At 44.6% G+C, this 24,012-nt stretch overlaps 1 protein-coding gene across 1 annotated transcript; it reads right to left on the bottom strand.

Annotated features, from left to right (window-relative positions):
* Nucleotides 1-271: 271 nt before the first annotated feature.
* LOC126412348 (uncharacterized) lies at nt 272-21,062 on the bottom strand. Its single transcript, XM_050081899.1, has 4 exons — nt 20,977-21,062; nt 12,996-13,342; nt 2,238-3,627; nt 272-431 (listed from the first exon to the last, which is right to left on the bottom strand). Exons 1-3 carry the CDS (start codon nt 20,977-20,979, stop codon nt 2,754-2,756), a joined length of 1,224 nt encoding a protein of 407 aa, XP_049937856.1. The 5' UTR covers nt 20,980-21,062; the 3' UTR covers nt 272-431; nt 2,238-2,753.
* Between the last annotated feature and the right edge of the window lie 2,950 nt (nt 21,063-24,012).

The raw sequence follows: 24,012 nt of genomic DNA, 5'->3' as shown, positions 1-24,012 counted from the left end.
ACATCTCAATTACTGGTGCCACGAGAGCCCGGAAGCATCACGGAGACACCGCACTCTCTTCTGAACACGGAGGTCATGCATTAATCCGGTACCTTTGGTGAACGAATATTCTCACAAATTGAAAAAATAAATTGGTTAATTAATGGTCTGTGTTTCAGACATGACTATAATACTCTCTTTATGCATAAGTAGCATCAGAACATTTCATAACGAGGGAATTAATACCTGGGAATGAAATAAGTAAGACTCGAGGCAGAATTTATTTTACGATTTTTTTTTATTTCTTTCATTATTGTGAAGCTTGTACATTTTGTTACAATAGCGTTTGGAAGAAATTCTCTTCACTGATTTGTGATGGACGTTATGTGCCATGGTGTAATGTCTGCAGTCGGCTTTTATGACGAAAAGTTCAAATCAGTGACTCCGTGAATCTGCGGAAAAACCAAACACAACTGCATTAGTAAGAAGCATGAATACTATTGGTATGAATCAGATGACTTGACACTGAAATCTTTAAAATTAATATGCAAACATGGAGAAACGGTGGGAAGTTGAAATTACTGTTCAGCTGCTAAAACATATAAGACCATCAGATCAAAGAAAACAAACGCTCTATTGAAATATTATGGCAAAGAGAAAAGTTCTCGAACTGTCAGAGAGATAGTATTCTTAAAAAAGTACAAATTGGTATAACTGTTAGGATCAAAAGCCATACATGATGACCAGTACTGTTTGAACAAGGTGATGCAGCTGCGGCAATAATGTGCATATATTTCACCACTGCCAGCAAATTAATATGCCAGCCGAAACTGGTATCATATGTAAAATTATGACTAGTTTGACCGACTACAATAATAAAATTAAAAATAAATCAGTATCGTCCGTAGCTGTTCTTATATATGTTTTGTCTAAAACCTAATCGGTGTGTTGGAAAAGGGGCCATTTCCCAGAAAATAAATTTTACAGGAGACACAAAAAACTGATTTCACAACAGGTTTAACCATTGTGTCGTAGAATTGCTCTACAGCAGTTGGCCTCAGAGTGAAACAATATACACCAATACAACTAGAGTCATTGTCAGTAATCCAGTTGAATGTACTGGAGATGATTCTTTTTCGAATTATTACTTACTTTGTTAATATTAGATTGGTACAAATTATAACGTAAGACAGGTGTCAGCTTTACCTGGGGGCAGTTTTCTTTTCACGGATTTTCAAATTACGTGTATTTTCTGTCTTTCGTTTAATGGTGGAAATGATATACAGTGGTGCTATAATATTCATTGTTTAATATTGCTTGTCGCTATACAGGATGTCTGTTAATAAATGCGTAACTGAACTCTATGGTGTCATGTTTCTCTTGAAAAGGATCCAGAGAAAAACGTTTGATGAGAAAGGTGGGTGCCACCTCTATGGAATTTTGACGCAAAGAAAATACGAACCGAACATATAAACAATGTTTTACTCTGTTTAAAATTAATTTAAGAAATTTTGTTGGTTGGTTGATTTGCGGAAGGGGACCAAACAGCGAGGTCAGCGGTCCCATCAAAAATCTTGTGCTCCGTTTTGTTACTGTGGGTTCATTGAATCTAGTCAAAATCGAAGCGGCGGTGAGCGCACTTAATGGAAGCTAGGGACTCTCTGCTGTGGTGACGACGAAGGATCAACCGACAGCATTTCCTGGAACACAAAATAGATTCTGCTGGCTATATGGAGAAGGGTGGTGCAATAATTTGCCGAAACTATGTAATCTGCTGGACCAACTATATGAAAAAGTCACTGAGAAGACGTCACAAGTGGAGAAGAACATAATATTGTTTCGTTAGAATGGATGGACGTGCCCACAACTGTGTTTAATCAACAGTAACATTGAGATAATGAGGAAGAAATGGCAGTCATGACTTTTACGTAAATTCCAGATACTCGCATCAATAACTGCACTCTTGACTTTTGGAGTAATTGCATTGTCTTTTAAGACGAATACATCGTAGAATAAGTGAAACTCTTACCTGAAACATACACTTCCACTGCGAAGCGTAGAAATATTCTCGTTGCCCTAACACACCTTAATTAATATACCGTTAATAATGAGAGCGTTGTCCTGATTAATGCAGTTTACCAACTTGTTCAAGCAATACTGGTAGTGTATGACTCTTAAATATACTAGCTGTACCAAAATTTAAAGTTTTGAGAAACTGATGATTTTAAGAAAATTTAGACCACTCTAGCATAACTTACCCCGGCTTTGTTCTCAAACTGATGGCTTCACTGTACCTTGGGCAGCTTCACAACAGACGTTTGGTTCTGGTGCTGGTGTGTTGTAGCTTCGTATTTTGTGATTTCTTTCATATGTTCGCTTCCGTGTGCTTAGTAAATCTTTGTAACAATTGCTTAGTAATAAATCGTTTCGTGCAATGTACCAATGAACGCAAGAACAACCTCCCAGTCTCGATCCCAGGAAATCCCTGGCTTTGTGCTGCGAAACTGCTTCTCAGGTCTGTTAACAGTGACGCAACAGCTGTATCATTAGACTCCCCCTATCGTGAAAGTTCGAACAGGTTCGCAGCACAATTTGGGGGGATTGTGCGTCAAAAGTCAGGTCTTCTTCTGAGTAGCTGCTGACGAAATGATGTACTACTAGCATTTCTTCTTCTTGCTATCGCTTAGCTATATCTTTTCCTATTTTCTGAGGCAGAAACCAGTCGCGCTTGGAGTTGTACCTAGACTCTACGAAAGAATCAGTCAACAAGCCCATTAATCGTTAGCTTTTGTTTTCAAGTAGAACACCAATAGTGTTAACAACAATATCAACGGCAGCAATACGCCCATAGAGATAAGGAAAATGGAATCAAGTTCATAGAATTCTTTTGGATTGGTAACCACAAAAATATTTTCGCTTTTAATTTTCGTGAAACCGTGAGGCGACTGTGTAGAGGTCTCTGCTCTGTGCTTTATAGGAACTTCTGTAGTAAGGTCTAAGAGACTTTTTGTAGCTGTATCGATTTTTTGTTCTACGAGTAATTCTGTAACTGAATTTTTGGAGTCGATGTGATTTCCTGTAACTGTTCCCAAGTATGTCACAACTGTACTGACTTTTTGGTCTTCGATATGTAACTGTGTGAGAGAATTTTTGGAGTCGATCTCTGGCCCCGCAACCGTTTCAGAGGGCGTCACTGCCGTACTGACTTTTTGTTCTTCGATATGTAATTGCGTAACTGAATTTTGGAAGTTGATCTCTCGCCTTGTGTCCGTCTCAGTAGATGTCACGTGTTGCGGTGAATTGTTCGAGGTATCAGAAGGCGACTGAGCGCTGGAAAGTTTGGCTGTTCCAGAGAACGCCTGCGAGTCATCACAGACGACCACCAGTGACGGATAAGATCGAGCGAGTCTCCGCATGACGCCCCGGCAGTCGAGGCCGGGGTTGTCACTCAGGTGGAGGACCTTGAGAGCTGGCAGTCCTCGCAGGTTGTCGACATCGACGTCTGCGATTCTGCAGCGGTCGGCATCCACAGTCTCAATGGAATCGCTGACCAGCGCGGGCAGTCGACGGAGACCAGTGTTGCCAGACAGGTCGACACGGCGCAGATGGCGGTTGCACTCGAAGCTGGAGGCGTCCACCTGATGAAGTCTGGAACAAACAGATGAGACCTCGACTACCGCTCCCTCTCGACGCCTAGGAGGAATTTTTCTAATATATGAGAAATTAAAACTGAAAAATCTCAGCTATTATGTAGCTTCTAACCAGATAATCAACAATGCAGCACTTGATACGTGAACAAGAGGAGTGGTGTGACTAAGATTGTTATTTTACGATGAAAATAAGCTGCTGGCAGTTGAAATTGCAGCACCGTTACCGAAGACTGTGCCGCTAAAACGGAGATATTGAACGCAGTTTTCCGAAATTCCTTCACCAGGGAAGACGAATGGAATATTCCAGAATTTGAAACACAAACAGCTGCTAGCATGAGTTTCTTAAAAGCAGATACTTTAGGGGTTGCGAAGCAACTCAAATCGCTTGATACGGGCAAGTCTTCAGGTCCAGATTGTATACCGATTAGGTTCCTTTCAGATTACGCTGATACAATAGCTCCCTACTTAGCAATCATATACAACCGCTCGCTCACCGATAGATCTGTACCTACAGAGTGGAAAATTGCGCAGGTCGCACCCGTGTTTAAGAAGGGTAGTAGGAGTAATCCATCGAACTACAGACCTATATCATTGACGTCGGTATGCAGTAGGATTTTGGAGCATATATTGTATTCAAACATTATGAATCACCCCGAAGGGAACGATCTATTGATACGTAATCAGCATGGTTTAAGAAAACCTCGGTCTTGTGCAACGCAGCTAGCTCTTTATTCGCACGAAGTAATGGCCGCTATTGACAGGGGATCTCAAGTTGATTCCGTATTTGTAGATTTCCGGAAAGCTTTTGACACCGTTCCTCACAAGCGACTTCTAATCAATCTGCGGGCCTATGGGGTTTCGTCTCAGTTGTGCTACTGGATTCGTGATTGCCTGTCAGGAAGGTTGCAGTTCGTAGTAATAGACGGCAAATCATCGAGTAAAATTGAAGTGGTATCAGGTGTTCCCCAGGGAAGCGTCCTGCGACCTCTGCTGTTCCTGATCTATATAAATGACCTGGGTGACAATCTGAGCAGTTCTCTTAGCTTGTTCGCGCATGATGCTGTAATTTACCGTCTAGTAAGGTCGTCCGAAGACCAGTATCAGTTGCAAAGCTATTCAGAAAAGATTGCTGTATGGTGTGGCTGGTGGCAGTTGACGCTAAATAACGAAAAGTGTGAGGTGATCCACATGAGTTCCAAAAGAAATCCGTTGGAATTCGATTACTCGATAAATAGTTCAATTCTCAAGGCTGTCAATTCAACTAACTACCTGGGTGTTAAAATTACGAACAACTTCAGTTGGAAAGACCACATAGATAATAGTGTGGGGAAGACGAACCAAAGGTTGCGTTTCATTGGCAGGACACTTAGAAGATGCAACAAGTCCACTAAAGAAACAGCTTACAGTACACTCGTTCGTCCTCTGTTAGAATATTGCTGCGCGGTGTGGGATCCTTACCAGGTGGGATTGACGGAGGACCTCGAAAGGGTGCAAAAAAGGGCAGCTCGTTTTGTATTATCACGTAATAGGGGAGAGATTGTGGCAGATATGATACGCGATTTGGTATGGGAGTCATTAAAGCAAAGACGTTTTTCGTCGCGGCGAGATCTATTTACAAAATTTCAGTCACCAACTTTCTCTTCCGAATGCGACAATATTTTGTCGATCCCAACCTACATAGGTAGGAATGATCATCAAAATAAAATAAAAGAAATCAGAGCTCGAACAGAAAGGTTTAGGTGTTCGTTTTTCCTGCGCGCTGTTCGGGAATGGAATGGTAGAGAGATAGTATGATTGTGGTTCGATGAACCCTCTGTCAAGCACTTAAATGTGAATTGCAGAGTAATCATGTAGATGCAGATGTAGATGTAGATCGTCAATGTGGCATCCAACCCACGTCTAGTTGACACGGAGTCTACTGCATGCTTGGAATTCAATTGATTAACATTTCAGTGCACAATGTGGGAGTAGTAATACCATCTCCGAGGGTCGTTCAACAAGTAATGCAACACATTTATTAAAAATGCGAAATTTATTGTGGGACATTGCGAAATACTCCGGCTTCAGCCCCTATAGTTTCATGAAGTTCCCATAGGTGGCGGCGCTATATGTAGCCTTCAAAATGGCGTTCGAAATGGAGGTGCGATCCACACAGATACCCCTCATTGGTTTCTTTTGGCAGAAAACCAGAGGATGGGAGATATGCACCTGCAGAATGTCTACGGAGACCTGTCTGTGAACAAAAAGCACGGTGAGTCTTTGGGCGAGGCGTCTGACATCGTGGCAATATGGTCTCGCAGACCTGTCCAATCTCACGCGTATCAGCCGGACGAGCACAGCTGTGCCTCCTGCAGTATTGCATGTGCGGGTACACTAGTTCGATGTGATCGACAGGTCGTAATCAAACACATCGCTGCACAAGCGGACATCTCCGTTGGCAGTGCTGACACACTCGTTCGCCGCTTGGGGTACTCAAAAGGTGTGTGCCCGCTGGCTTCTTCGTCACATAACAGAAGAACACAAAGGTCAACGAAGGACCATCTCAGCTGAATTCTTATGCGTTACGAGGGTGATCGTTACAATTTTTTGTCGAACATCCTCACAGGCCATGAAATATGGGTTCATCACTTCGTACCGGAAACAAAACGACAATCGACTCAGTGGCGCCACATCGCCTCTCCTCTGAAGAAAAAGTTCAATGCCGCACCCTCAACCGGTAAAGTTAGGGCTACGGTCTTCTGGGACTCTGAAGGACTTATTCCGTATGAAGTCCTCCTTCATGGTACAACGATCAAATGTACTGTCCTACCCCCAGGAAATTCTTGAAACGACTTCAGCGCGTTCGTCACCAGGGAATGTTATTCCTCATCCACCATATAGCCTGGATTTCGCATCTTCCGACTTCCACCTGTTTGGCCCAATGAATAATAAGCTATGTCGGAAGCAGTGCGAGGATGATGGGGAATTTATTAATGGGGAAGTTTTTGATGCAGCCAGACGTTGCCTCTGACATCGGCCTGCAGTGTGGTACCACGAGGGCGTATAGGCCTCCCCACTAAGGTGGCATAAGGCTGTCACACTGAATGGAAATTGTAGCCGAAAGACTGGGGAATAACATGGTGTATTGGAATTCTGAATAAAATCAACTTGCTTACAGAAAAAAAAAATTGCATTTCCTCTTGTAGATCTGTTACATATATATATGTGTGGATGCCTGGGACCCCCCAAACCCCTGCATCGATTTCAATCAAATTTAGCACAGAAACAACAGAAACGACATGCCTAACGAGTAGTGGCGCTATAATAGCTCCAGAAGGAGTGGAGGCATGGGGAAAACCGTGTTTTCCCATCCCCTGACGCATAGGCTGCCATGCACACCAGACATGCGTGGGTATGGTATTGGACAGCCACACCAACCTGTTTTGCTGAGAACCCTACATGTCAATAGCAAGAAACGGTTTTCCAGTCCTGCGTGATAGGCATTTTGTGTTGGAGTAATATCGGCCTTCTCTATCAATCGGCTTTGCATGGCAGTCTGCATGTCAAAGGCAAATATATACAGCCCATGCTACATGTAAGGCATGCTGTGCTTTACTGAACTGTATTTCAGGGGCTAGCATGCTAATGAGCATGGCTAGGGACAGTTTGAGATGGATAGAGGGAGAGGAGGAAATGTATAGAGGGCAGGGGAACAGGAGGAGATGCATGAGGCAGTTGGAAAGTGCGCAGGGCTAATTGACAGGTGGAAAAGGAGGAGGGCAAGGCGGAAAGAGAGAGGGGGAGAGAGATATGTTCAGAATGAAAGGAAGATACTGTCGGAGAGATGCGTTGAAAAGTGGACAAAGAGACGCTGGAGCAGATGAAGAGACACAGAGATTTGGGAGGTGGAGATAAACAGAGGTGGGAGGAAGAGGTGGAGAGGGGGAGGAGAGCGTGTGTTCAGTATAAGTGTGGAATCAATACAAAAGGTGAAGCCACAGGGAAAAAGCTAATTCTCGATACAGGAAAAGATCACACAGTGGGTTTTTCATTCAGAAATCGCATTTGTATGTTGGTTATGATTGTGTTATGTCTCGTGTAAGAAGGAGTAATGGAAATCAGCACATGTCAGAATAAGCATCAAGAAAGTGGCGTATCAAGCCTACTGTTTGTTGTACGGCTGTATCGTATCTCATCCCGGTCAGGATCCCACGACTATCGTGGGAATATGGAACATGGTGGAATATGGAATAAATCGTTTCAGAAAGACCATAATTGACGCCATGTTGGGTGAAATGCCAGCATGGCAACCACAGCTGCGGCTTCCACTGACATGATGGTAGAGAGAGATGAGCCAGCAGTGGTGCAACCGATATTGAAAACAGGACTGGCACCTTATCATCTTTTCAGAAGTCGCAGTTTGCATATAGCATCACGATCAAGGCAGTTGGTCTACGGAGGCCCTGAGGAGAATGAACTTTGCCAGACTGCGTTCGTCAGCATCATACATGCCAAATAGTTGTTGTTTGGAGTACCACTGAGCACAAAACACGGATACTTTGGGTTCGTTTATCTGGTACTTGTCATAGCGGCTGCAACGTTCCTGTCATGTTAAAGCTGATACCTGTGCCCTTTCTTCGAGGTGTCTTTGAATAAGGTAATACAAGAATACACACTGCTGATGACATGCTGACCTGTCACCTCCAGCGGTCAGTGTGTCTGTCATGCGAAGAGCCCAGCTCCGCTTCCCAGTCGAGTCGAAGATTTCATTCGCTCTAAGTGTCGTCCTCATCATTGTTTTATCATCATCGACATGCAAGTCGCCGAAGTGGTGTCAAATAAAAAGACTAGCCGTAGGCGACCTTAAATGCTATACAACCACCTCATTCTATTTGCGCCGATCTACAGAGAGTGTCCTGTCGCTTCTCTGGCCAGCTCGTTCTCCAGATCTCTCACCAGTGGAATACATCTGGTTGTGGCACGCCACCAAACGCCAGCCCCTAAGACTGAAGAACTCTGGAGTTGAGTCGATGGAGCATGGAATGGTATATCTGTCATACTAGGTGTTTCAAGCGATGTCCAACCAGGTTAGAGCCACTGAAGCTGCCAGTATTATGGGATAACGCTATGCAAATATACAATTGTCGCTGGAACTAGACGCATGGCATATTCCATTTCAATTATTATAGATCCACATCATCAAAAGTCTTCCGAGAATATAAAATTCCAAGCATTGCCTTCACCATGGTCAACGAGGTAGCCGCCGGCCTTCATTTAACGACTGAGAGCAACGGCGTTTGCATAGAGTTGTCAGTGCTAAGAGACAAGCAACATTGCGTTAAATAACCGCAGAAATCAATGTGGGATGTACGACGAACGAATCCGTTAAGACAGTGCGGCGTAATCTGACGTTACTGGGCTATGGCGGCGGATGACCGACACGAGTGTCTTTGTTAACAGTAGGTTATCGCGCCTGTCCTGGGCTCGTGAACATATCGGCTCGCACCTAGACGACTGGAAAACCGTGATCTAGTCAGATGAGTTCCAGTTTGAGTTGGTAATTGCTGACGGTGCGGTTCGAGAGCGGCGCAGGCCCTACGGACCGACGGACACAACTTGTCAACAAGGTACTGTGCAAGCTAGTGGTGTGGTCAGTATTTACATGGAATGGACTGTGTCTTCTGACCCAACTGACCCGATCATAGACTGGAAATGATTATGTTCGGCTGCTTGTAGAGCATCTGCAGCCATTCATGGACTTCATGTCATTTTTATGGATGACAATGCGCCATGTCACCGCGATTTGTTTGAAAAACATTATGGACATCTCGAGCGAATGATTGGGCCACTCACATTGCCCGATATGAACCCCACCGAACCTTTACAGGACGTAATTGAGAGATCAGTTCGTGCACAGAATCCTTCACTGGCAACAATTTCGCAACTATGAACGGCAACTGAGGCGGAATGGCTCAATATTTCCGCAGGGGACATCCAACGGCTTGTGGAGGCCATGCCACGTCTTCTGCACTATGCCGGGTAAATGGACGTCAAACACGTTTTTAGGGGGTACCCCATGTTCTTTGTCACCTCACCAACAAGCAGTGTGTTGAAGTGTCGTGTGGCGAGAGCCTCAGAACGGGTAGATCTGATCGCCTGAGTCTTTTGAGGTGCTGCCACTTCGGCGACTTGCGCGTCGATGAGGATGAAATGATGGTGATGAAGGCGACACAGACACCCAGCTCCTGAGCGGAGAAAATCTCCAACACGAACCCAGGGCCCGCGGCATGACGAGCCAGCGCGGTGTCCGCTTAGCTACGGTGGCGGACACAACAGTGTATTGTAACAAAGTATGTAATTGCTCGTATCAGTGAAACTGCCCGATATCCCAATGACTGAGGATCGACAGATCGATAGCTTTGAATATATACATATCAAACAAAGTTTTTCACCACCCTGGTTCCCTGAACTCCTGAAGATAGACGTTGACTGTGGATATTGTATCACAGACACAGTCCAAAGATGTAAGCAACCATGCATGAGCAGCGCCTATTAGACGGAGGGGGTCCGACAGCCGATCAGTTACAGTCATTTCACCAGCAAGAAAGAACACGGTTCGTGTTGTTTGTAGTTCAGCCATGCCTAGATGGTCAATACCGCGGTTCGATCGCATCCGCATTGTTACTTTGTGCCAGGAAGGGACGTCAACAAGAGAAGTGTCCGGGCGTCTCGGAATGAACCAAAGCGATGTTGGTCGGACATAGAGGAGATACAGAGAAACTGTCGATGACATGCCTCGCTCAGGCCGCCCGAGGGCTGCTATTGCAGTGGATTATGGCTCGGAGGAACCCTGACAGCAACGCCACCATGTTTACAACGCGGTACAGATGGCTCCAGCAACATGCCGCATGGACCGCTCAGGATTGCCATCATTTTCTCTTCACAGATGAGTGTCGCATATGCCATCAACTAGACAATCGTTGGAGACGTGTTTGGAGGCAACCCGGTCCGGCTGAACGCCTTAGACACATTGTCTAGCGAGTGCAGGAAAGTGGAGGTTCCCTGTTGTTTTGGGGCCGGCTGTTGTGGCCGATCGGTTCTAGGCGCTGCAGTCTGGAACCGCGCCACCGCTACGGTCGCAGGTTCGAATCCTGCCTCGGGCATGGATGTGCGGGATGTCCTTAGGTTAGTTAGGTTTAAGAAGTTCTACGTTCTAGAGGACTGATGATCTCTGATGTTGTCTCATAGTGCTCAGAGCCATTTGGACCATTTTTGTTGCTTTGGGGTGGCAGTATGTGGGGCCGAACGGCCTTGCCGCAGTGGATACACCGGTCCCCGTGATATCACAGAAGTTAAGCGCTGTCGCGTGTGGTCGGCACTTGGATGGGTGACCATCCAGGCCGCCATGCGCTGTTGCCATTTTTCGGGCTGCACTCAGCCTCGTGATGCGAATTGAGGAGGTACTCGACCGAATAGTAGAGGCTTCGGTCAAGAGTACCATCATAACGACCGGGAGAGCGGTGTGCTGACCCCACGCCCCTCCTTTCCTCATCCTCCACTCAGGATGACACGGCGGTCGGATGGTCCCAGTAGGCAACTCGTGGTCTGAAGACGGAGTGGTTATTATGTGGGGCTGACGTACGCCGCTGATAATGGAAGGGGCCGTAACGGCTGTAGGATAAGTGAATGCCATCCTCAGACTGATAGTGCAACCATATCGGCAGCATACTGGCGAGGCATTCTTCTTCGTGGACGACAGTTCGCACCCCCATCGTGCACATCTTGTGAATGACTTCCTTCAGGATAACGAAGTCGCTCGACTAGAGTGGGCAGCATGTTCTCCAGACGTGAACGCTGTCGAACATAGATTGAAAGGGACTGTTTACGGGCGACGTGACCCAGCATCCACTCTGAGGGATCTACGCCGAAACGCCGTTGAGGAATGGGAAAATCTGGATCAACAGTTCCTTGAACTTGTGAATAGTATGCCACGAAGAATACAGGCATGCATGCATACATACAAGAGGGCGTGCTACTGGGTATCAGAGGAGCCGGTGTGTACAGCAATGTGGACCATCATCTATGAATGTTTTGCTGTATGGTGGAACAACATACAATGTAGGGGGCCATAGACACGGGTTCCCAGGTAGATGCCGTGTTTCTTGACGTCCGCAAGGCGTTCGATACAGTTCCCCACAGTCGTTTAATGAACAAAGTAAGAGCATATGGACTATCAGATCAATTGTGTGATTGGATTGAAGAGTTCCTAGATAACAGAACGCAGCATGTCATTCTCAATGGAGAGAAGTCTTCCGAAGTAAGAGTGATTTCAAGTGTGCCGGAGGGGAGTGTCGTAGGACCGTTGCTATTCACAATATTCATAAATGACCTTGTGGATGACATCGGAAGTTCACCGAGGCTTTTTGCGGATGATGCTGTGGCATACCGAGAGGTTGTAACGATGGAAAATTGTACTAGAAATGCAGGAGGATCTGCAGCTAATTGTCGAATGGTGCAGGAAATGGCAGTTGAATCTAAATGTAGACAAGTGTAATGTGCTGCGAATATATAGAAAGAAAGATTCCTTATCATTTGGCTACAATATAGCAGGTCAGCAACTGGAAGCAGTGAATTCCATAAATTATCTGGGAGTAGGCATTAGGAGTGATTTAAAATTGAATGATCGTATAAAGTTGAACGTCGGTAAAGCAGATGCCTGACTGAGATTCAGTGGAAGAATCCTAAGGAAATGCAATCCGAAAACAAAGGAAGTAGGTTACAGTACGCTTCTTCGCCCACTGCTGGAATGCTGCTCGGCAGTGTGGGATCCGTACCAGATAGGGTTGATAGAGAAGATCCAACGGAGAGCAGCGCGCTTCGTTGCAGGATCATATAGCAATCGCGAAACCGTTACGGAGATGATAGATAAACTCCAGTGGAAGACTCTGCAGGAGAGACGCTCAGTACCTTCACCGAGGAGTCAAACAGTATATTGCTCCCTCCTACGTATATCTCGCGAAGAGACCATGAGGATAAAATCAGAGAGATTAGAGCCCACACAGAAGCATACCGACAATCCTTCTTTCCACGAAGAATACAAGACTGGAATAGAAGGGAGAATGGATAGAGGTACTCAAGGTACCCTCCGCCACATACCGTCAGGTGGCTTGCGGAGTATGGATGTAGATGTAGATGTAGATGTATGGTTTTCATGAGCAATGAGAAGGGCGGAAATGCTGTTTATACTGATCTCTATTCCGGTTTGTGTACATCTTCCGGATATCTCGGAACCGAGATGGTGCAAAACTTTTTTGATGCGGGTTTTATTTGTTTCCGTTCAGCCATAAGAATGCTTATCTCATTCAGTGCCTCAGCTGGCGCGCCCACCTGTTGTTGCTCAAGTCGAGGGCGGTGAGAGCTGAGAGAGAGCAGAGTGCGCCTGCCGCGACGCTGCTGAGGGCGCCGTCCGTGACGGAGAGCAGCCGGAGGCGCCGCAGCTGTCGGCCGCTGAAGGTGTCGCCGCGGAGCACCCGGATGCCCGTCCCGGAGAGCTGCAGCGTCTGCAGCGTCGCAGGCAGCAGGCGCGGGGGCGCCGTCACGCGGGGGCCATAGCAGGCGAGCGCGACGTCTGCGTAATGGGCGGAGACCCAGCCGCAGGGGGTCGAGGCCGCCAGGGAGCCGCCGGCAGCGACCAGCAGCTCCAGCAGGAGGGGGACGAACCGCGACCGGAAGTACTGTGCAGCAGACAGCGAGTGTCGGTGCGCGCCACTTCAGGAGCGAGGATACCAAAATGGGTCACCATTTGCTCTAGGTTTCCTGTATTTACGGACGTGACTCCACCAGTGGTCGGTCACACGGACTGGTCCACGAACACACGAGTCACTCCAGAATGAGATTTTCACTCTGCAGCGGAGTGCGCGCTGATATGAAATTTCCTGGCAGATAAAAACTGTGTACCGGACCGGAACTCGAACTCGGGACCTTTGCCTTTCGCGGGCAAGTGCTCTACCATCTGAGCTACCGGAGCACAACTCACACCCCGTCCTCACAGCTTTACGTCTGCCAGTATCTCGTCTCCTACCTTCCAAACTTTACAGAAGCTCTCCTGTAAACCTAGGCAAAGGTCACGAGTTGGAGTCTCGGTCCGGCACACAGTTTTAATCTGCCAGGAAATTTCACACGAGTCACTCGATTGCGTAAAGCCGATCTCGAAAGAGTGTTCACAGAAAGTAATACTCTGTGGCGGCTGGTGACCGCGTGCTAATTTGCCACAGCACTCTGTAAATGGCGCACTATAATTAGTACGCCATTTCTCTTCGAATGATTGGTGGTATGCAAATAAACGAAAAAAAAAAATTTTTTGTAGAGCTCTCTACGCTGTAACTATACTATTACAGAAACCAGTGTCGAGTGCTGAAATTACACTCAGCCGTGCTACGATCGAGTCGGATAAGGGAAGCAGCAGCTACCTGTTTTCGACCGCGCATGCTCTAATGTGAACCCCTTTGAAGATGAGTCTCTCTACCAAATCCACCACAGACCAGGCCACCATGTTCGATACCTCTCCGGAAAACTGTTACCACTCGATTCTATTTTTTATTCCTATACAAGTCTTTTATCGCTTGGTGACTAAGGTGCACATGTCCCCGCTTCGAAATCTTTATTGTGTATCGTAGCTTCAGATCTACGCTAAGTTGGAAGGTGACAGTCTAATTGCGAGTTGTCACATCCAACGAATGTTAATACGAAATAGAAGTAATGCTTGTAGCTTATGCTGAGGCGTGTGCACTGGTACATGTTTAACGCAGTTTTCATTTTAAATACCTGACTCTGCAAAAATAATTCGAAATTGCTATACTGTATGGCAAGGAATTCCCCAGAGAATTTTATTTTAGTACATATGTACGTACATGGTACATCAGCTATGAAAATGGAAAAAAGGGGAAGTGTGGCGTCGTAGTAGTGACATTCGTACCATCGTTGATTAGTGCACCATAGCCCTTCCTTTCTGCACCTGCTACAACATCTGTCCTGTGTGTGTGTCGTCCTTAGTGTAAGTTAGTTTAAGTTACATCAAGTAGTGTGTAATTCTAGGGACCAATGACCTCAGCAGTATGGTTCCACAGGAACTTACCACCAGTGGATGTCAGCATTCAAATACACACAGAGAATGATTACATTCTTGTTAGTACACTGCTAAATACTAATTAACTCGAACATCAGTTATGTCTACATCCAGAGTGGGCTGTATGTCAGTTGTCGGTACCAACCCTTAGACTTTATTTTGCCTATTGTGGAAGTAGTCTGTTGTGAACTTCACTAGGGTGTACTATCCATAATTCAGCTGGCATTAGCAGTTAGAGGCTGTTGCCTGTTGCTATCTAAGAAAAAATGAATACAAAGGTAACTACAGAACTGTGTATATTTGTTTTCCATACATGTCAAAAATACCAAAAGATGTTATAAGAATCAATAGTACAAACTAAACAATGGAAAAAGCCAGGAGGGTGTAGTGATAGTGTTATGAATAGCATACATTGCCACTCACCATATGACCATATAGTGGAGATGTTGAGTCGCAGACAGGCATAACAAAAAGACTGCTCTAGAAGTAAGCTATCAGCGAAAAGACATTCTTCTCAATGAAACAACGTATACACACGCATTACACATTCACGCAAACACAACTCACATACTCACGACCACTGCTTCTGGCTGCAAACAACAACACGTGATGGGAGAATCAATCTAGGTGGTGATGCTAAGAAGGATGCTACGGGTGGGAGGGGGAAGGATAGCAGGGTAGGGGTGGAGGACAGTAAAGTGCTGCTTGTGGGAGCACACAAGGACAAAGTGGGAAGAGAGTAGGGCAACTAGCAGGTCAGCACCTAAACAGATGGTGAGGGGAGGGGGACAGTGGGGAGCGGGCAGTAACTGACAGTAACTGGCCACAATTCTTGTCCTGGGTGGTTTGGTTTATGAACTTTAGAACTGTGGGAGGATTTGTAGATGGACGAATCTGATAGTTGATGGAGTCCTTTCGTCAGGTAATCCTTGTGGTTCGAAACCACTCCTACCAGCTGAAAAAGTCTTTATCACGTGGTTTCAAACCACAAGGATTAAATGCTCGCAGGACTCGCCAAGCTGTCAGGTTCAGTCACCTACTAATCCTGCCACAGTGATCCGATCCAAAAATTCTGTATGATCTCCAGTATCTTTTCAAATCCTTTGTTCTGTTCCAGAACCTGTCCCCAATCTCTCTCCTCATTGCTACCATTGCCCACACTCCTACCTTCGGCATGGTACCCAGAACACTCCATTGTGGCCAGTTGCTATGCCTCCACTGAAAGAATCTCAGCTCTGATAGATCAACACCTTCAGCCTATTACCTGCAGCCTACTCTCCAGACACCGACCATTTCCTCCACTGACTCTCCACATTCTTATTCCTTTACCACATGCTGCCTTGCTCACCATTGTTTATGCTGTGTCCCTTTGTACTAACATCCCTAATACCCATGAAATTGCCATTATTGAATACTACCTTTCTAAACGCCCAAAAGGTTCCAAACCTACAACCTCCTTCCTGGTCACCATGACCAACTATACCCCCACCCAGAATTATTTCTTTTATGAAAACATCACTTGCAAACAAATCTAGGGTGCAAAAATGGCCATATGGCATAGTTATATGCCAACCTATTCATGCGGCATCTAGGTGATTCCTTCCTAACCACGCAGAATCCCAAACCACTCACCTGGTTCAAACTCACTGATATCTTTGTGATCTGCAGTGAGGTTGAGGACACACTCCCCCACAACCTCAACACCTTCTCCCCCATTCGCTTCACATGGTCTTCGTCAATGTTCACTTCCACCTGAAAGATGACTACATCAGTACCTCCATCCCTATAAAACCCACCAACCCAGGCAATACCTGCACTTCGACAGCTGACACCCATTCCATACCAAGAAGTCTATTCGGCACAGCTTAGCCATCCATGGCCATCGCATCTGCAGTAACGAGCAGTCCCTCTCGAAACATATAAAGGAACCCACTGAGGCCTTCACAGACTGTAGTTACCCTCCCAGCGTTGTACAGAAAGCGATCTCCAACGCCTTATCTCTGCACCACCTCGTAGAGACCCATTCCCCTCCTGACTCAGTACCACCCAGGACTGGAGCAACTGGATCACATTCTCTGCCACGGTTTCGATGACCTCTCGTTGCACTCTGAAATGAGGTATGTCCTACCCATTACCCTTTCCACCCACCCACAGTGATGTTCCGCCACCCACCAAACCTGCACAATATCGTTGTCTATCCCAATTCAACAATGGCTCCTCACCTCATGTCTTGTGGCTCATGTCCCTGTAATAGACCTAGATACTAGACCAGTCCTGTACATCCTCCTACCACCATCTACTCCAGTCCAGACACAGGCATCACCTATCACTGTGCTGTGTTCTACATGGGTATGATAACCAACACCAAGCTGAATGGGTGCCATTCAACTATGGCCAAGAAACAGCTGTACCACTTAGTTTGTGAGCACACTGCCTGACACAACATTCTTCATTTCAATGACAGATTAATGGCCTGTGCCTTCAGGATCCTTCCTATCAACATCAATTTTTCTGAACTCTCCTACATATATCCTATGTTCTCCTACCACTCCTGGGCTCAACCTTGCTTAATAACTGTCGTTCACCCATCTTTCCCTTCCCCACTCCAGCATTACACGGCCTTCTATTCTACCAACACACCCACAGTCTTTTTACCTATCTTTTTACCTGTACCCAGCTAGCTGCCCTACCCTCTTCCCACACAGTATGCTCCCACAAGCAGCATTTTATTGCCTACCCCCCCCCCCCCCCAAACACCTTCCCCACCTTGCCTCAGTCTCCTCCTTACACCCCAATTGCTTCTCTCATCATGCGCAGTTGCTCGCAGCCTGGCCATGGCTTTCAGAGACGGCGGTTGTGTGTGTATGACTTGTGTTTGCGTGAATGTGGGTGTATACGTTGTCTAATTCAGAAGAAGGTCTTTTAGCTGAAAGCTCACTTGTTCAGCAGGCTATTCGTCGTCTGCAACCCAAATTGTTGTTGTATGGTGAGTAGCAATCTATCCTTTTCATAATATTCTCAATAATACGACATATTTGTCTGTATGGAGCAAAAACCTGGGAAATTACAAAACAATGCAAATGGATTTTTGTCTTACACCATCACATTACAGCTTCCCACCTTCTCCCTTCTCGACATCATCAAATGACAATCCTAAATAAACTAGAAATGACTTGGTACAAGAACCCTTCACACTTCTCACTCTAATAAAACTGATAGAAAAGGAAATTATCTGCATATGTTGACTAACAAAATGTTTTGACCCATTGCACACTGTGCCAGACGCATGTATTCCTCCTTTCTTGTCTAGACCAAAAATTAATTATTCTGGAATGCCTCACATGTGTAATCTGAAAACACTTAATTCCGTACCAATGTAACAGATGATTTCACACAAAGATTCGATTGCAAAAAACTATTCCAGCCTTTACCTTCGGCGAGATTCATCCAGAAAATTTCCCATACAGCATTTGACGTTCGTTTAGACCCCACACCCATCATAGTGATACCAAACGCGTTTCATAGCAACTGACTGTAAAACTGTGAATCCAGTCTCATCCTTAAACAATGTGAAAACGACATCTGTCCCCTGCAAGTAACATTCGTTGCTGGCACCATCCTAGTTTGTCCAAAAACTCTGAAACAAAAGCGTTCGACAAATAAACCAGGTTCTCAGTTGCCACGAGACCTGTCGACACCTCTCTTCATCACAAGTCCCTACACCTACACCTACACCTACGTCTAATTGTTGGAGACATCACGAAATTCATGATCGGTGGAAGTATTCTTACATTCCAAAGACCACACAACGTCCAACAAATCTCATTGCTGCCCATTCCGCATTTCATTCATACCCTCAAGCCGTCTATCCCTGTAATGTTCACACCCCTTTTCAACGAACACAGCCATTTCTTCTGAAACCTGTTCTGAGCTGAATCATCCCAATTGCCTCCACTGACGTTATACCACAATGCCACCATTACAGCGTCCTCTACACAAGTACCCTCTCCCAGACAATATTTAAAATATATTTATGCATACTGTGTCCAAATACAATACGTTAATCCTTAATGATACATTTCGTCGAACTTATCATACAATCTGAACTTACCCACATGTACAAATCTTAGCTGATAATCCAATTCCCATAGCTTATGAAGGAGATGCTATTGGCGACCAGATGAGCTACCAGGCAGGACCACAACGACTGTTCGGTATGCCCACTAAAAGCCTCAACCTTACTTATTTCTTCCAAATGTAAAACTTCCATAGTTTATTCTATGCAAATCTTAATGACGGAGTTAGTATACGAATACCACCCAAGATGATGTAATACCGCTCGTGCAGCATGCTCATCCTGGTAGTGATCCACAGCTCAAAAAAATATTACTCCCATAGTAATTACAAGGCTTACTAAAAATTCACAGATAATTAAATAGGAAACCATTTCCTAATGTCTAACTTCTCTGACGATAGTCGTTATGTTGGTTGTTTCTTGGAACAACTCTTGACATGCCGCAATGTCCTACACCCCAACTGCACATATCTGTCTGCATCCACCCAAAATGTTTCACGAGCTCTACTACTCACACTTGAGTCGCTCCGATATCAAGTTCCTTTCTACGAACTCGTCACAGACACATTTTTATTCTAGTTGCGATCACTAAAAGCAATATGTCAAATAGATATTTCACAAAACATACAATACTGCTACTTGTCACCAGTTATTACTTGTTGTACCTGAGAGGATGTTCTCATTTATCTACAGAATTCATTACCTCCCTCTACGATGTGGTCTTCCACGCGGGGTCCTACCCTAAGCCATGAAGTCACTCCCATCCCACTGTTCATTACACCCGGAAAACCTCCTGGTGATAGTTCCCACACCAACATAGCAGCATAACACTGCCTCCCCACCTTTACAACATCCATCCCCACACCCAAAAAATCCCTCGAAATAACACAGTAATGGAAGAATTCACACCCATGACTCTAACAAAACTCTAAGAAAAGACGGTAATACAGAATGTATGAACTACCAGATAATTTAAACTCAATCAACAGTGCACCGAACTCACACCTTCGTTTCCCGTCAGAACTCGAAATTTCAGTCTTTGAAGTGATGAATGATTCCAATTTTCTGTTCTTACAGTTTTCCGAAATACAGGCACACACACACACACACACACACACACACACACCTCAACCCTCCCTCAGACTTCTTGACACCCCAGGCTCTTGATGAGAGTTAACTTAATGCGTTAATTGCTTCCATGGACCTGCCTCCGTGAGTCACAGACGGCTGTTGTGCATTGGCTAATGAGAACCTTCTCTAATGCTTGTAATGAGTTGGAGAACAATTCAGTCGTGTTCGGAGGTGCCTGGATTCAAATCTCTGTCCGGCCATCTCCATACCGATTTCCAGTGATTTCTTTAAATCGTTTTGACAAATACTTAGATATTACCTAGTCTATTACTTCCCTTATCTTTACGTAAAAGATATAGTACTATAGAAGTAAAACACAAATCTGCCTGTTTACATATCGAGTGATCACGATGTGAACAATTCTTTACGCAAAGCAAAACTACTTATAATGAAAGTTAAATATTCGTTTTCTTTGAAATCTGTCCTGTCTAACAGTACACAAATCATATGAAGATACTTTGAAAACTCTAAAATGGGATATCCTGACATCTGGTATTCAGGAATCAGCCAGATCGAAGGATCAGTTAATTTGCTGTATATGTTTCTGACTGGTTTCATGAAGCTTGGTTCACGAATACTACGCTGTAACATGTCAGCGACAAGATCAGATGAAACGGGCCACACACTGAGGGTGAGAAAGGAAAGAAACCGTATCGTTTTAAAGGAACTTTCACACCATTAGATTGATTTAAGAAAACTACGAAGGCAAATCTGTGTGAACCGAATTTAATTTCATCCCACTCCTCTGGATTGTACAAGAGAAGGTAATAACGAAAGCTGGTCTTTAATACCCTGCTGACAACAGGGGTCATCTAAGACGGACAAAAAGCTCAGATTTTGAGAGAACGGGAGGTGAAACAAGTCGCCATCAGTGTCTTTCAACGTACTGTCAGAAAATTGCTTAATGGTTCTACTAAGGAACTTTCCGCTAATGTAAAACAGTTTTAATCTACATGGTTAAGAAAAGCAAGTTGGTTCACCTCTTTACATGTTTAGGAATCAAAAGAAAATAAGCAAGAATGAAGTTGGATACTTACCATTTGGAGGTAGTTTTCTAATGTGTGAAGCTACAACACACCAACTCTAAGCACCAGAACCAAATGTAACGTGACCTTACTTTTCACTTGTCTTATATAGAAAGAAAGCCGATAAGTGCTGATAAGTACTGATAAAACCCTACTCATCGACGTTAAGGGGGACGTCTTGGTGTCGCTTATCTCCAAGAGTCACATTAATGGCCTCCACACGACCAGTATCACGGTTTTGTGACTGTTGCCTCACTTCGAAGACTGATGTGATGCGACTCTTGGCGCTTGTCAGTCTTCTGCAAGTCTCTTGATCTCTGTACAAGTGCTGCAAGCTACATACACTCTTCCTCTACTCTTTCATCCCATTGCCCTGTCAGTCTATTTTCACTTTTAGTTAAGTTTTACTATGAAGCTCTTCTCTCCCCAGTTCTCCGCACTACTTCTTCACCAGTTACTCGATGTATCCACTGAATCATTGGTATTCCTCTGTAACTATGTATTTCCATAGCTTCCGATTTCGTGACTGATTTGCTGTCAACGCTTCATTCCCGTAACGGGCTACTCTCCAGAAAGTGCTTCAGTAAAAGACTTCTTAACACTTAAATTTATAATCAGTTACTTTGCTACCCGAATAGCAAAACCCGACTATCACTTTTAGTCTATCATTATCTACACTCACTACAGTATGACTTAATTCGAGTATTTTCCAGTACACCAGTGGTTTAGTTGCTAACCATTCTATAACCTCTTTTAATGGCTCTAAGCACTATGGGACTTAACATATGAGGTCATCAGTCCCCTAGACTTACAACTACTTAAACCGAACTAACCTAAGAACATCACACACATTCATGCCCGAGGCAGGATTCGAACCTGCGACCGTAGCAGCAGCGCTGTTCCGGACTGAAGCGCCTAGAACCGCTCGGCCACAGCGGCCGGCTAACCTCTTTAAAAGACACAGCCAGTGACTCTGGCATGTACCCACCTTACTACGATTCCACCGCGTCCGCTGCGATTGTTCGGAGCTCCAGTTATGTCCTCTACCACTACAAGGGCTAAAATCTATCTAGCATGGACGTCAATGCTGACACGCTTTTTTTTGTAATCGTTGCTACGCTATTAATACGAAAAGTTCCATGTAAGTTATGCCTTCCGCGCTTATTTGCTTTTCCTGACAGACCTCTCTAAAAGGACGCTGAGGCGCGAAGCAAGTTGTGCATATGAACTACGCAGAAGAGTTGCAGGCGAAATAGTCTCAAGATAGACGTGGAAACAGGAAGTGGTGGGCAGTGGATGGACTTTCAGCCTCTGACTCCATTACCAATTACGTCGAATACATAGTTTTGTCTCTAAGAGTGATGTAGTTGCTTTTATTTCGATCTAATGTTTTCATTCAAGTTTAAACCAATAAGTTATACCAACTACAAGGCCTTCAAAATAACTATGTTATGATGTATATTGTTATAGTGGGGGAGGATGTTGTATCTGCAGTATAGTATACCTACGAAGACATGAAGTCTGCTGTCGGTGTTCCAGTCCAGAGGTCGATTTTAGAATCTCGTGGAGGAACGCGCAACAGGGGCTGCCACAGGAAGACTAGTTTCCAGAATTTTCTGCTGTTTTTGTTGTTGTGAGACGTGCGGTTATGCTTTGTGCAGCGTTTGTAAATATCTCGAGTTCTACGTATTTCAATTCTCTATAATATACTGCAGCTACTGGGAGAACAGTGTTAATTCTTCTGTGACAAAGTTTTATGAATTGTAAAATTCTATATATTTGTAAAGTCTGTTACGTATCGTGTGGACGGTCAGGCCATACTTCAGCAATTGTGCACTACGTTAAAGTTGGAGACAAAAAGTCTTCAGAACAATGGAAAAGATGATATTTGCGAATGAGTTCAGTTTCTTTACTTTATTCACAAATTTACATGTTCTGAAAACGGAAATTTGTGATAGTTGTCAGAAGCTTTCATTTCAAAATGTTTTTAAATTGGACCCCACTTTTCATAATATTTTTTTAAAATTTTATTTCACTTTCTGATGAGTCGTTTGTAGTAGAGTAATTATGTAACACACAAATTATTAAGTACAGTATTGACAAGATTTTCTCGATTGCCACAGTTTCAGTCTTGAACAAAGCATATATTCCTACGTACATGACCATGTTCTACCTAGCAACAGCTCTGCACGTATCGGAAAACCTTGTGTCTCAGGAGCAATTTTTATGATTTAAGAAGACTGAAGAGAAAGCTAAATATTTCAAAACAGAACAAGAAAATAAATTAACCTTATACCACAGAGGTGGAAGTCTGAAAAATGTTCCATGTGATAACATTATCCCCTATATGGATTTCGAAGAAAGAGATCATTTGCTATTGGAAAGCAACGAATGTTATTTGAAAGCTACGATGAAGTCCGTTACGAATTGAGAAAAATAAGAAACATTCTAAGGCCCTGTTTCACCTATCTGTAATGGTACTCACATCAAGTAATGTGATGAAAACAAGGGAAACTTAAATTTGAAATACTGGAGTTGATTTCAATTCCACTCCGTTAGAAGCAGTAAAAATGGGTAGTCCAGTGCTAATGAAGTATCAGCCGCTCAACATGGTCATTGGTAAGCCTTTGGGATGAAGTACGTTTCAGTCAACAGTTGGAGTTCCCTCAGCCAGATCTCGGGATATTTTAATAGTTCTCTCTTGTTCTGTATACAAGATCAGCTGGATATCACACCGTCTTAGCAGCTGAAAAGCTGTCTTGGGCGAAACATCACGCCACGTTATTGCAGTATTTCCTGACAAATTGACTCAGCAGTTGTATTATCAGCCACAACACGTGATATGGCTCGCCCATTATCTCGTAGTTAGTAGAAGTGGCACCGCAGCAGCAGGCGCTACGAGCTCTGCCTCTAATCTAGCTGCACACTACACAAGCCACCGTGTTGTGCGTGGTGCGGAGTGCCTTGTATCACTACCCCAACCTGCTCCAATCGCAAATAGAGCGAGGCAGAAACGACCGTCTGTATGCTTCTGTACGAGCCTTAATG

This window comes from Schistocerca serialis, chromosome 7 (assembly GCF_023864345.2).
Source record: "Schistocerca serialis cubense isolate TAMUIC-IGC-003099 chromosome 7, iqSchSeri2.2, whole genome shotgun sequence".
Lineage (NCBI taxonomy): Eukaryota > Metazoa > Arthropoda > Insecta > Orthoptera > Acrididae > Schistocerca > Schistocerca serialis.
This window is presented reverse-complemented; position numbering and strand designations above follow the sequence as displayed.